The sequence below is a fragment of the Podarcis tiliguerta genome (genome assembly GCF_965153285.1).
Source record: "Podarcis tiliguerta genome assembly, chromosome: 1".
Taxonomy (NCBI): Eukaryota; Metazoa; Chordata; class Lepidosauria; order Squamata; family Lacertidae; genus Podarcis; species Podarcis tiliguerta.
In genome coordinates this window covers 91,404,269-91,419,348 of record NC_139534.1, presented here as the reverse complement: position 1 = coordinate 91,419,348, position 15,080 = coordinate 91,404,269, and the positions used below count along the sequence as shown (strand labels likewise).

The window sequence follows — 15,080 nt, the reverse complement described above, 5'->3', positions numbered from 1 at the left end:
CTCCTCATTTGATTGAAACTCAAGTGCCCATAGCTTGGAATGACTGGAATGAGCTGTATTTTTAATAGCTGTGTAGAATGGAAAATTTTGGCAAGCACGAGAGAAACAGTACCCATTGAAATTACATCTTCTGTGACATCTCTTGCCCTCCTTTGTTTCTAGGTCCTTAGCCATTACTACATTGGTTCGATGGTATTTTGTCTGATGCAACACACATATTATTTAGTGTATGATAGCCTTTGATTATGTTTGTTGCAGTCGGATGATGGTGATGATGGATATAAAACAGTACCATTTCCTATCTATTTATCTATCTATCTATCATCTATCTATCTATCTATCTATCTATCTATCTATCTATCTATCTATTTATTCATCTATCTATAGATTGAATGAATGAATGAATGAATGAATTTATATACAGCCCTATACCTGGGAATCTCAGAGCGGTTCACAGAATCAAAACCTTCAAGATTTTATGTAATCAACACCCCACTCCCCCAAAGTGCCTATTACAACATAATGTGTATTGACAGCTGCAAATCAAAGCATCAGCAAAATATTAAACTGCACTTTTTTCACAATGGCAAGGATTTTTTTAGGAGTGGGGAGGAATCTGTATTGGGACCCTGGCATGGAGGATAGGAGAGAGTTTCCTCTACTGTGAGCAAACTGTTTGCAGAAGAATACCTTAACACTGACCTGGAAAGGGTTGTCCAGAGAGTAATCAAATGATAAGATGACATCTACTTTCCGCTCCTTTCTCAAGAGTGGGGGACAGCTAGTATTGATGAAATAGGCAGCATCGACCAGGCAGATACCTTCTTCTGATGGTGTCAGTTGATTAGGAAACTGGTCCAGTCGGCTGTCTGAAATGCAAATTATACAATAAAAATCAATCTAGTAATCTAATCTGATTTTTATCATCCATTTTCTTTCACAAAATGTTTCAGATCTGGGACCCAAGCCAATGGCTTCAAGTTACAAGAAAGAAAATTCTGACGAAACATCAGGAAGAACTTTCTAACAGGAAGAACTGTTCGACTGTAGAATGGACTCCCTCAGAAGGTGGTAGACTCTTCTTCATCAGATGTTTCTAAGCAGAGGTTTGGTGGCCATCTGTCATGGGACTGGACTAGGAGACCCTTAGGGTCCCTTAAAGGTAAAGGTACCCCTGCCCATACGGGCCAGTCGTGTCCGACTCTAGGGTTGCGTGCTCATCTCGCTCTAGAGGCCAGGAGCCGGCACCATCCTAAGACACTTCCGGGTCACGTGGCCAGCATGACGAAGCTGCAGCTGGCGAGCCAGCACCAGCGCAGCACACGGAAACGCCGTTTACCTTCCCGCTATAAAGCAGTCCCTATTTATCTACTTGCACTTAAGAGTGCTTTCAAACTGCTAGGTGGGCAGCAGCTGGGACCGAACGATGGGAGCAAACCCCGCCGCGGGGATTCGAACCACCGACCTTACGATCAGCAAGTCCTAGGCACTGAGGTTTTACCCACAGCGCCACCCACGTCCCTAGGGTCCCTTACAACTCTACCTTTCCATGATTCTATAGTTCTATTTGAAGCCAGTCCTCTGCCTGAGCCTGGAACTTTCAGGGAGTCAGTCTATGGCTCCAAACACCATTCAGAATTCAGGGCTCTGCCACACATTACATGGCAGCACACTTGTGTTTATCAGAACGTACATTCAAGTTGGTGTTCCAGCCAATCCCATCTTGCTGATAAAGTTTGCTGTCTGACACATATGTTGGTGAACATACTTTTATCATGTTCACATTTTACATATTTAGGTATATATTCGGAACATTGCATGTGCCCATTTTGAAAGAAGAAAAGTGTATAAAATAAAATGTGTTCTTGAAACAGCACTCCAGGTCTAAGGTAGGCAAGACAACTTGACAAGAGAGAGACAGTGATAAATGAGCTCTGTTCAACACTTGCATATGTTTACAAGTAAAATCAAAGTCACTATGTTCACAGTAAACCCACATTTTCACCTATTGTCCAGTATCCCAGGCCCAGTTATGGGAAGATATAAGTTTGTAGGTTCTAAAGAAGAATTTAATAGTTAGTGTGTCAGCAATGTCCTTTCAGATGAAGGGTGGGATAGCAATTTTATTAACTTAGTAAATAAATTATCAGCACTAAAAAGCCCTAGGGTATGATGATTGTTTTTGGTGGGGTTGTTTTCTTTTATTTATTTTTTTGTAACTAGAATTGTAATCCTAATCCTTTGGTTTGGAGAAAGCCCAACTGAATTCAACAGGTTATACGTCTAAGCAGACATAGTTACCTTTCCATGTAGAGAACTGACTCTCCTGGTAATAGTCTTTATGCATATGGAAACCATTGAGGAAGTTATGGATGTGATGGTGCAATGGACGATCAGTTAAAATATTTCTTATAATCTGAAAGAGCTTCCCATCAGGACACATCCAAGAGGTCCCCAAGTAAGTAGAGCTTTCTGGTGGAATATGATTTCTCTCTGAATAAGGGAAAGGAAGAGAAGAGGATTGGAGGGGGAGGAAACAGTCCGTGTTGCTACTTTATACCACTATAGTGTTACAGCAAATGTCTATGAAAAGGCTTATTCAAAAATCAGATAATTGTCGTCCTCTGCACAATTTAAAGTAGATATATGGCATTGTTTATGAATAATGACACACTGTCAAATACATATGCCTGGAACAGATACAGGTAACCCCATTTGGATACCAAAAAAGTGGGGAATTCCCTTAACGTTCCTTTAACAGGGATTTTTAATCTACATTCGCTAACACCTAGATATTGCTCACTTTTAGTGAAAGCAACGAATAATATTGTGGCACCTTGAAAACTAACCAATTTGTTACGGTGTCAGCTTTCATGGACCATTTCATAACTTTCCACAGGTGGCCTTCCACACCACCCAAGCATGTGTGTTCATGCAAGTGTGTGCGCACACCCAAATACGTGTTTTCTTATCTCTCTGCCACAGTGCTTTGTGTTAGTGTAGAGAATAGCACTGTGCTACCTTAAATCTCTTCCAGTTTCTGAACTGCACACTGGCCATCACTATGTTCATGTGAAAGGAGGCAAACCATCTAGGCTACTTCTTCAGGGGTTATTTACGAGAATATGTGTGCTGTTATGTACACATTATTTTAAGCTAACAACAAAATTCCTACCAATGTTTCTTATTTTGCTTCTGATAAGTTTCTGCCAAGATTCATCTGTACTGCTCAGCTTATTCCAGACATCGAGCAGATTCACAGCAAGAATATTGCTCCACAACGCTGTAAAGTCAAGCATATTTAGGGAAAGATCAGTTCTTCTTTGCATAATCCATCCTTTCTCATTCAGCTGTTTATCATTAATCAAAACCTCAATAGTACAGTGGTGCCCCGCAAGACGAAATTAATTCGTTCTGTGAGTTTTTTCGTTCTACGAGTTTTTTCGTCTTGCGAAGCACCAATGTATATTGGCGGTTTCCCATAGGAATGCATTGGTGGTTTAAAAAAAAAAGGCGCAAGACGTTTCGTCTTGCAAAGCAAGCCCATAGGGAAATCCGTCTTGCGAAGCACCTCAGAAAACGGAAAACTCTTTCGTCTTGCGAGTTTTTCGTCTTCCGAGGCATTCGTCTTGCGGGGCACCACTGTAATTAATTACTCCTCCTGCCTTATTTAGGTCTTTTGAAATATTAGGACTTCATGAACTACTAGATAATGGTTGTACTATTTGCTCATAAACACACATTTGTTTATTCATACGTATTGCAACAGAAAAGCATTTTATATTTAAAGCGAGGTGGCCTCCTCAGGCAGCTGATGTTGGGTGTGATAAAATTGCAGCATCAGGCACATAATTGTCTTGGGCTAGCCTACACCTCGAAATCATTTCCCACAAATTATGATAGTTAACCTACAAATCTTTTTGATGATCTTAGTAATTGCAAATCCAGTTCACAACAGCTTTCAAGAGAGTAACATGCCACTTTACAGGAAATTAATACAATTACCTTCTAAATAACAGATCCGGGACTCTAGGTTTTTCTTCATTAGCCGTCCCATGAAGAATTCACTTCCAAAATCTTCTGAATGGATGAATGCACCGTATTTCAGAAAACCAACTTCATAGGGGGAGAATTCACACCATTCTGTGTACAGACAATCAACAAGCATACTTGCTATCTTATTGCTGATGGAAGCATGGTAACATAATAATTCTGCATCTAAAACCTCCTATGAGAATATACTAATTTGTGTATGCATTGTGTTTATCATTCTACCTTTCCTCCAAGGAGCATGGAGGGGGAAATGCATTGTGCAATATTGATAAATGATCTGTGGGATACAATTATTTCCATATCTCATTCATTTTCACAAGAAACGACAAGTGAGGTCACTTTTACTTTAATTTTATTGATGGGGAAGTGAAGCTGAAAGAGGAGAGTTACTTTACCAAAGCCATCAAACAAGCACATGGCTCAATGGTCCAAGACCATCATTCAACCCAGACGCTGAGGTCCAGCTCCAAGGGCCTTCTGGTGGTTCCCTCACTGCGAGAAGTGAGATTACAGGGAACCAGGCAGAGGGCCTGCTTGGTGGTGGCACCCGCCTTGTGGAATGCTCTCCCTTCAGATGTGAAGGAAATAAACAACTATCTGGCTTTTAGAAGACATCTGAAGGCAGCCATGTTTAGGGAAGTTTTTAATGTTACAATTTTTAAGTTGTGCAGTAAGCTGTCCAGACTGGCTGGGCAGTTTACAGCACATACAAAATTAATTATCATCACCATCATCTAAATGAGTCATTTATACCTATGTAAAGAAACTGTACTAACAGCCCAATTTATTTGCTGTGCTTACAACAATCAATGAAACAAATGACTGTGCAGTTTTAAAGTGATTATTTCATATTTGCAGCAATGAAACCTACAAGGAATCTCCAGTTCTGCACACATACTTACTCACACTTTGGATGCTTCCAGGCTGGGTTTTTTTGTAGCATCTACATAATAGTGTTGGCATCAAAATGCCAGCAAATATTCCCCACCCCCTGCAATTTAATCTGGATTTTCCCTTCTTGGGGAAGAGATGGCCACTTAAAAAACAACAACAACCACCTGTTGCCATTAAGCTATTTGCAATATCTCAAGGACCCATTAGCAATATTAAGCCGCTGTCTATAAGCTCCTTTAGTGTCCTTGAGCAGGCCCCAAACCTGGCACATAAATGCTAATCTCTGTTTCAGTTACTGTCATATAAAAGGTAAAGGTACCCCTGCCCGTATGGGCCAGTCTTGACAGACTCTAGGGTTGTGCGCCCATCTCACTCAAAGAGGCCAAGGGCCAGCGCTGTCCGAAGACACTTCCGGGTCACGTGGCCAGCGTGACATCGCTGCTCTGGCGAGCCAGAGCCGCACACAGAAACGCCGTTTACCTTCCCGCTAGTAAGCGGTCCCTATTTATCTACTTGCACCCAGGGGTGCTTTCAAACTGCTAGGTTGGCAGGCGCTGGGACCGAACAGCGGGAGCGCCGCGCGGATTTGAACTGCCGACCTTTCGATCGGCAAGCCCTAGGCACCGAGGCTTTAACCCACAGCGCCACCCGCGTCCCCGACTGTCATATAGACCTGTATAATTAATATGCAAGGTAAATTACCTACAGATCAAATAACCCCTAAGGATGTTCTGAAATTTCCTTTCTGGCACATTATTGCTACATAGTAAAGCTTACACAGGAGAATAGGCTAAGAAAAATTGATGACATTTGCACCTGCCATTCTCTACTGCAATTACAATTTTATAAGAATTACCTTTGAAATCAAAAGTAGAAATATGGTTTTCTTTCACATTAAGGGCTAAATAGAGGGGTAGGGGATTCTGCCCTTGATTCACAGCCTGTTGCTGATCAGATAGTTTAAAATCATGCACCTAATAAGGAGGAAAAACAAAAAGCAAGCAAAGGACTTGGAGCTCAGAAGAGTGTGCCACGTACTGCAACAAATCAGATATGGTTTTGCAAAACAAATCTCTGAAAATTGTGTGAATATACTCTTAGGTGCTTCATATTTGCCCTTTTGTTACCCTTAAAGGTAAAGGTAAAGGACCCCTGACCGTTAAGTCCAGTCGCAAACAACTCTGGGGTTGCAGCACTCATCTTGCTTTACTGGCCAAGGGAGCTGACGTTTGTCTGCAGACAGTTTTTCCGGGTCATGTGGCCAGCATGACTAAGCCGCTTCTGGCGAAACCAGAGCAGCGCACACAAACGCCGTTTACTTTCGCACCGGAGCAGTACCTACTGTATTTTTTGCCCTATAGGACGCACCGGCCCATAGGACGCACCTAGCGGGGCTGGGGAAGGGGAAGCCCGAGCTTTTAAAAACGCACCTACCGAAGTTTTTAGAGGAGAAAAACAAGGGCAGCAGGCTCCCTAGGCTGCGGATAGCTGCCCGAAGCCTGGAGAGTGAGAGGGGTTGGTGCGCACTGACCCCTCTCGCTCTCCAAGCTTCAGCGAAAGCCTGCATTCGCCCCATAGGACGCACACAGATTTCACCTTCATTTTTGGAGGGGGAAAAGTGCGTTCTATAGGGTGAAAAATACGGTATTTATCTACTTGCACTTTGACGTGCTTTCGAACAGCTAGGTTGGCAGGACCTGGGACAGAGCAAAGGGGGCAGATACCGTTGCGGGGATTCAAACCGCTGACCTTCCGATCGGCAAACCCAAGGCTCAGTGGTTTACACTACAGAGCCACCCGCATCCCTTTTGTTACCCTTACAATATCACTAGTTTAATGTAATCAGTTATAAACTGTATGAATGAGATGGATGAGTGAATATATGGAATAAAGGGGGTCCTGCAAAATTTCCAAAGAATGAAACTAGGCTGCTGATGGCTCTTTCAAAAAACAAGGACTTCATCAGATTAAAGGAGATCAATGCTTTCTGTGCTTTCCTCTTTCAGTTCTGGATAAATAATATTGGTTGATATGTGGTTTTTTAGTTACTGATATGGCCTAATTTTCAACGAAATTAAAATGTTATAATGCTAGTTTTATCAAAATGGTTTGTTTCTTTGGATTATTATATTGCGCTTTGAAATCAATTGCTTTTAGGCTGCTCATTGTACTGGTATGTATTTTTTTGTTGTTATTCAGACACAACAACAACAACAAAAAACAACCCAAAACTATACATGTAAGGTCACTCATATTTTTCTTCCCTGAAAGCCTTAATTGACTGATTAATTGAATACATATATGCCAGCAGGGGAGAACGAAGGCGTCGTGACACCCAGGGAGGGGTGTTGCTAAGTAGGGCGCATGTGCGGCATCGCTACGTATGACACATGCGCTGTACATAGCAACGCCGCACATGTGCTGTACATAGTAGTTTGCCGGCGCTGCTGCTCCGGCGTCGTAAGGACGATGCCGGGATCCTCTGTTTGCGACTGTAGCAGCAACGGAGGGATCCCACCACCGTCCGTATGGCGCTGGAGCTGCGGCGCTGGCAAACCCCTATGTACAGCAAATGCGTGCGATGCCGCACATGCGCTGTACATAGCGGTTTGCCGCCAGCACCGGGATCCTCTGCTCACAGCTGCAGCTGCGAACGGAGGATCCTCCACATGCGGCTGCGGCTGTGCGATGGCTGCTCGCGCCGCCACACCTGGGCCGGGGCAGCAGGGCAAGCACCCCACAGGGTGCCAGCTTGCCACCCACCCGGATGTGGAATCTGGGGCGCACTGTCGCCCCACTCCCCGTTGCAACACCACTGCATGCCAGAGAGATGAAACAACCAACAGAGGCTTTGGAAGATAATTGGCTCTCCATTAATCATTTCTGTATTTGGACACTGATCATTAGGAGAGGCCTAAAGCTGTTTACATACCCCATCATGCAAGATATTCTCCAGAGCTACGGCCCACAGGTCATTAAAAGAAGTAGAGATGCCCTCTTTGGCCCTCTGCCTCAGCTCCTCTTGATAATAAATCAGATGCTCCAGAGAAAAGGTGCTTATCTTATTCTTTCCCATATGCTTCTTGGCTTCAAGGATTGGCCTCTCCAGATCCTTTTGGGACCAATTGGAATCTTCATACAAATTTGACATGGTCCTAAAGAAACAGTTGTAATAAAATAATTAGGATAAATACATGGACAATGGAACACACACGTAAAGAAGCCACCTTGGTTTTCCAGAAGACTGGTATAAATGTTACACAGAAGCAGACGAAATGGAAGGACAGGCGAGATGAGCCCTGCTTCAGTTTTCCGCTCTTGCACACTGATGTCTGAAGCGGCACATCTCAAGCGCAACCATAAGTCCCAGTACTGTCCCTATTGGAAAAACCTATTTGGTGTTTCGCAACTTTCTGACTAGTTGCAGGACCTTAGCCAGACCTAACAGAGTACACGCAGAATCCACGGAAGCAATTGGCGACTTGGCTGCAGACAGTATAGACAAAGCAGGAACCAGGAACTTATAGTTAGGTGTTTATTATATACAGTGGACTGTTTACAGGAACAGAACACGGGTCTTTTGCTAGCTCTCTCTGACATGACTCACAACTCCCACACTGACCCAAAACTCTGAACACGAACACTGAACTAACAGTTAGTAGGCCATTAATAATCACTCTTTAAGAGACCTTGACCAATCAGGGAGCGGTCTCCATGTTTCTGTTATCACCAGGCAGACTTACTCCTTCAGATTGCCTTCTGGCTGTCTGCCAAACCTTAATTGACTTTGTGACTTCATTGCTGGTATGGCTTGGCTCAGGGGAAGCGGGTTGTATACAAATAATGTTCAGATACTATGCACTTCTTAATACCTTTCCTTGGTTTCAGCTACAAAATTCCACAATCCCCTCCCCCAGTTTCATGCTGACAGTCTCACCAAGTTGAGCCTGAGGTACCGCTGATATATGTTATGCAGTCCAGCATGCCAAGCTTCTTAAGTCCTGAGAGCTGCCCGTAAAGAGACGTCATTGCTCTGCATCCACCTCCTGTGGCCATGACTGCAACTACTGGCACCTGTTTAAAATACACATATATATTTTTATATTAATATCTGGCCTGTACGTTAGCGCACAATTAACAATGTCCTCTCGGTAGTTCACAGATTTAAAATATGAGTATTAGCATTTTCGAAGGGCATAATATCAGCTAGGATAACTATAATATAATAATAATTTATTATTTATACCCCACCCATCTGGCTGAGTTTCCCCAGCCACTCTGGGTGGCTCCCAATTGAGTGTTAAAAACAATACAGCATTAAATATTAAAAATTTCCCTAAACAGGGCTGCCTTCAGATGTCTTTTAAAAATAAGATAGCTGCTTATTTCCTTGACATTTGCCGGGAGGACATTTCACAGGGCGGGTGCCACTACCGAGAAGGCCATCTGTCTGGTTCCCTGTAACCTCACTTCTCGCAGCGAGGGAACCACCAGAAGGCCCTCGGCACTGGACCTCAGTATCCAGGCTGAACGATGGGGGTGGAGACGCTCCTTCAGGTATACAGGACGGAGGCCGTTTAGGGCTTTAAAGGTCAGCACCAACACTTTGAATTGTGCTCAGAAACGTACTGGGAGCCAATGAAGATCTTTCAGGACCAGTGTTATATGATCTCGGCGGCCACTCCCAGTCACCAGTCTAGCTGCCACATTCTGGATTAATTGCAGTTTCCGAGTCACCTTCAAAGGTAGCCCCACGTAGAGTGCATTGCAGTAGTCCAAGCGAGAGATAACTATTCTCTGTAAGACTAATGCCAATGATAATAGCCGTTCTGCCACAGAGCAGCACACCATTCAGCAGTTGTGCAGTTAATAATAATAATGATGATAATGATAATTTATTTATACCCCACCTACCTGGCTGGATTTCCCCAGCCACTCTGGGAGGCTCCCAACAGAAAATAAAAACACAATAAAACATCAAACATAAAAAAAACTTCCCTAAATAGGAACTGCCTTCAGATGTCTTCAAAAAGTAAGATAGTTGTTTATTTCCTTCACATCTGATAGGAGGGTGTTCCACAGGGTGGGGGGCCACCACCAAGAAGGCCCTCTGCCTGGGATGTGCCAACCATGCCAGATATCAGTTGCTTTGCTAACACTGTTGCCTCCCCAAACATTTATTTTATTCATTTAATAAATGCACCACTTAATTGTGAAACCTCTAAACGGTTTATGTAAAAAATGTAAAAATATCAGTAAAATACAACATTGAAAACAAGGTGAGCTAAGAACAATTCCAAGCATGAAGTTCAACTTCCCACAACTTGCACGTTACACCAGTAGAAAACGAAAGGTGTCTTTTTAAGGGATGTATCAAATATAAATTGTTGTCTTCCTTTTAAAATATGCATTCTTTTCCTTCAGTTCCAGATCCAGCATACCTCATGATCCAACAGATCGTCTTCTAGCTGGAGGACACTTTTCAGACCAGCTGCAACCACTTTCTTCCGTTTATGTAGAAAAGTCTTTTCCTCTCCGCATAGGTCAAACCTCAAATGCACATCAAGGTGCTCTGAGCTGAAACAAAATTAAGGACATAGGTAGGGGAAGCAAGCAGCAGTACATCATCCACTAACTACAGGATCAACATTTAGAGATAGCCTGTTCCTCTAAATCAGGGGTGGGGAATCTGAGGTGTTCCATATGTTGTGGGCTCTCATTGCCTAATTTCAGCTTTACGCAGCCAGCTGAAATCGCACAAATTAAATGCACAGAAAGCAGAGAGCTTAAAGGTTCTTCTGGCACAGGGTTCCACAGGACAAAAATAGCTTTTAAGGTCTCTGCTTTGGGACTGGGGAGGCTCTCGCAAGAGCCTCATAGAGCCTTCAAAGCTCTCTGCCTTGCTTGGGGCACAAGACCTGTTTGGCATGCTGGCTCCAAAAGGTAAGGATGATCGCATTGGGGTGTTCCAAGTATACATGATTTTGGTTCTGTGCATCTTCAGTAACCCCCATGCAAGTTGCATGTCAACTGCAAGGGCACCAGACTGGCAAAATCCAACCTAAACTATTATTAGGCATTCAAATACAAACCAAACTGAATTTCTCCCCCATGGCAAATACTTAAGGTGAATATAAAATGACTGCAGCTAACACAACAGAGAGAATTACTGTCATTACTTTGGACCCAGCTACATTAGTCAAGAAAAAGCGTTTTATATGCGTTATAACTCTGTGACACCAGATGGCGTGGTGGAGTTCTGTCTTTTGCTAATGTGATTTCCCACACTGAGGTTTTCCTGAAACGCATTTTTGATGTGTCTAAATCCAGCCCTAAACTCCTGACAGCAACTGTTTGAATTTCCCGTCTACACATACACACACCCCCATACCCCACTGAAAACACTGGATGGGAGAAAAGAATAGGGGACTTTGCACTTGGGCACACAGTTCATGGCTTGAAACAAGAATCCTTTCTTTAAAAAATAATAATCACACGTGTTAATTAGCTGACCAAAGCCAGAATGTGGGTTGTCCTACGGGACTGCCTCTCCTGGTATGCCCCACAGAGGAACCTACGGTCTGCAAATAAAAACATCCTGAAGGTCCCAGGCCACAGAGAGGTTAGGCTGGCCTCAACTAGAGCCAGGGCTTTCTCGGCTGCAGCTCCAATCTGGTGGAACGCTCTGTCACAAGAGACTAGGGCCCTGCGGGACCTGACATCTTTCCGCAGGGCCTACAAGACAGAGTTGTTCCACCAGGCCTTTGGTTAGGGCTCAGCCTGACTCACTCCTCTGGCAACCTGCACAGAATTTTGCTTAATGGTTGCCATCAATTTGATTTTAATTAATTTTTATAATTGAAATGTTTTTAGAATGTTGGATTATTTGATTGTTTGATTATTTGATTGTTGTTAGCCGCCCTGAGCCCGGCTTCGGCTGGGGAGGGCGGGATATAAATAAAAATTATTATTATTATTATTATTATTATTATTATTATTATTATTATTATTTTGCCGTGTTAATTGGACACTATAGCTATCTTGCTTTCAAATAGTCATCATTCTCTGTTCTTTTCTTCTCTGATCTCAGACCGTTATGTTCCATCCCATGTACATCCCATCCCATGTGTATATATGCTTGCCAGTTAAAGAATACATGACACATCAGATGAAGTGGCTTGTACATCACCAAAGTTTATGTCATAATAAAACTGTTAGTCTTTAAGGTGTCTTCAACATGCCAATCCTCCTGGAGACTGACATCGAACTCCTCTAGCTAACCCAAACAGTTGCAAAGACGACAACACAGAAAAACAAGAAATAGACTGGGTTGCCCTAAAAGTCTACTTGAGATTTTTGGAGGGAAGGGTTTCAGAAAAGTAATACATTACCAAGTCTGTGTACGCAATTTAACTTCCAAATTAGTATCCTGAAATGAAGAATAATGAATAACAATATTTTAAGTCGCATGCATAATCCACAGAACTCAGCATTCTTAGATTCTATTCACATAATTACTTGCTGGAATATGCCACAAAATGGAAAAAAAATAAAATCCTGATAGTTTTTCTATGTGTTTCTGCTCTCTGTCACCAAGTGAAGCAAATCCTATGACACTCTAACTCTGAAAAATATTGCATTTTCTGTGACTGCGTCTCTACATCATAAAGTATAGGCACATTTATAAAAATGAAATGCCTGAGAACCGCAGAACATTTTTATTTCTCGTGATATTCCTTGGTTTAAATAAATATACACACACGCTTATCCTAAGTATGCATAACAATAGAGGTTGTGTGAGTTGTGAGTTACACCCAGGCCTGTGATCAGCAGAGTTCCACTTGTGCCACAAAAAGAAGGGAAGACAATTTCTCATCCATTCCTCCTCCTTCCTGCAGCCCTTATCCCTTGCATAAGAGGTAGCGCAGCAGCTACACGGTGAAGGGGAACAAATTACCTATCCTCACCCTACCGGATCTCATACCTTTCTGTGAATCAGACTGAAAGCTGAGCAATACTAAAACACTGAAACAAAGCTAAAAATTCCATACAAAAAAAGGGTCCAATCTTATGGAACAGGGGAAACTGTGCAAAAAGATATATCATTACAAGATGCAAAAAACTGAAGAAACTTTCCCTGCGGTAGAGGTAAAGGCATTCCAGAACGTAAGGGCAATGGGGGAGATACCCGTTTTTTGGTTCACCACCCTACAATGTTCTATTGAACATGGTGGTGACACAAATAAAATCCCTACCCCCATGATGTAAAACTTGGATTCTAAGTGATTGTTCAGATCTATACATTGGCAGGTAGTCCTTCAGGTAACCTGGTCCCACGTTGTTCAAGTCTTATGTGGCAGGATCCACCACCACAATCTGGGACAGTTCCTTTCATGTGCAACTCTTAGGCAAAAACGTATTACCGTACTTTTCCGTGTATAAGACTAGATTTTTATCCTTAAAAATACAGTGGTACCTCGGGTTACAGACGTTTCAGGTTACAGACTCTGCTAACCCAGAAATAGTACCTCAGGTTAAGAACTTTGCTTCAGGGTAAGAACAGCTGGAGGCCCCATTAGCTAAAGTGGTACCTCAGGTTAAGAACTGTTTCAGGTTAAGAACAGACCTCCAGAATGAATTAAGTTCTTAACCCGAGATACCACTGTAATGCTAAAAAGTGGGCGTCGTCTTATACACGGGTAGTGCATAGGGTGGACGTTTGATTGGTTGCTGCCTTAGCTGTCAGCGGCTATTGTACATGTTGTTGGTTGCTGCATCAATAGGTGGTTTTTAATGGCTGACGCTGCGGCAATTGGGTGGGCAATTCGCTGCTTATGCCGGCAATGGGAAAGATGGGAGGTGAATTTTGCGACACGTACGGGTGAGCGATTTTCGGCATTCCCTTCCCCCCCAAGAAAAGCTCAACAACTCTGGGCAATCCTCCCCAAAAAACCTCAACAACTTCTCCCCCCATTTTCTTAAATTTGAGTCCCCCAAAACAGGGGGCTTCTTATACATGGGGGCACCTTATACACGGAAAAGTACGGTATATTTCAGCTATCACATCCAATTATGTGGAAGCACACAGAAAACCTTTCCAGATAACTTGATATTGTTTGCATCATTAAAGTCCACTTTTCCAAGATCAGCCATTGTGTAAAAAGCTGGGACAGTTAATTGCCTTAAGTTTAGGAACCTATTCAAAGAGTGAAGTTCTTACCTCTGATGCAGTAAGAATGACTTTCACCTCCTGCCCCACAGAAAGTGATTTCAGAGGCATAGTCAGGGATGCAGATGAATTCTGTTTGTCTTGCTCCCCATTACTTGAGCAATGCTAGATGGGGGTGGGGAGAGTTATGTTGTTAAATAATCAGAAAATACTATGTTTAAAGATTATTTTGAATTTTCAAAAAATAATGTTATATTTCAATCAGAGTAGGATGACAGTCTAAAGAACCCTAGGGTTGAACCCTGCAGTTTTTGCATATCAGTTAACTGAAACTCTAAAACGATATGTATATTATCAGTTTAATTAATGTTTATCAAGGTTATTACATTAGATGGGCAAACTTTTGGACTGAAAGCATGAATATAATGAGTGTTACCAACTGTAGAATAGAGCTAACACTTTGCTGTTTTTGGTTTGGGGGAGTAGTCGAGGGAGAGTCTGTGTGCGAATGCACACTCCTAATCTACTTGGAAGCAAGTCCCACTTAAATGTACTCTGAAGTCGGTGGTCATTGGTGAACGAGATGTTTCAGGCCAGGGTTCCTGGAAGCCAGGCCTTTGGTACCTGACCTCCAGTACCACCAGAATAGCATGTCTACCAAAGACGTCATGGTCTGAATTATGTCTACACAGAGGTGCCAACTAAACAGCATTTCGAAACACACCAGCTGATTCAGCATCTAGTCAGATGAAGTTTCAGATCCAGGGCCTGCTTTTCAGTCTATATAACTGAGAAGGGTGGACGCGGGTGGCGCTGTGGGTTAAAGCCTCAGTGCCTAGGGCTTGCCGATCGAAAGGTCGGCGGTTCGAATCCCCGCGGCGGGGTGCGCTCCCGCTGTTCGGTCCCAGCGCCTGCCAACCTAGCAGTTCAAAAGCACCCCCGGGTGCAAGTAGATAAATAGGGA

The 15,080-nt window shown here is 43.0% G+C and overlaps 1 protein-coding gene across 1 annotated transcript in view; it reads right to left on the bottom strand.

Annotated features, from left to right (window-relative positions):
• Positions 1 to 15,080, bottom strand: part of PLA2G4F (phospholipase A2 group IVF) — a 158,080-nt gene that overhangs the window by 99,997 nt on the left and 43,003 nt on the right. The window contains exons 28-37 of the mRNA XM_083442494.1: positions 14,168 to 14,281; positions 12,339 to 12,376; positions 10,389 to 10,524; positions 8,885 to 9,021; positions 7,880 to 8,102; positions 5,804 to 5,921; positions 4,006 to 4,143; positions 3,176 to 3,283; positions 2,302 to 2,493; positions 703 to 869 (exon numbers count right to left, since the gene is read on the bottom strand). Coding sequence (XP_083298620.1) covers positions 703 to 869; positions 2,302 to 2,493; positions 3,176 to 3,283; positions 4,006 to 4,143; positions 5,804 to 5,921; positions 7,880 to 8,102; positions 8,885 to 9,021; positions 10,389 to 10,524; positions 12,339 to 12,376; positions 14,168 to 14,281 — 1,371 coding nt within the window. The remainder of the gene's footprint in view (positions 1 to 702; positions 870 to 2,301; positions 2,494 to 3,175; positions 3,284 to 4,005; positions 4,144 to 5,803; positions 5,922 to 7,879; positions 8,103 to 8,884; positions 9,022 to 10,388; positions 10,525 to 12,338; positions 12,377 to 14,167; positions 14,282 to 15,080) is intronic.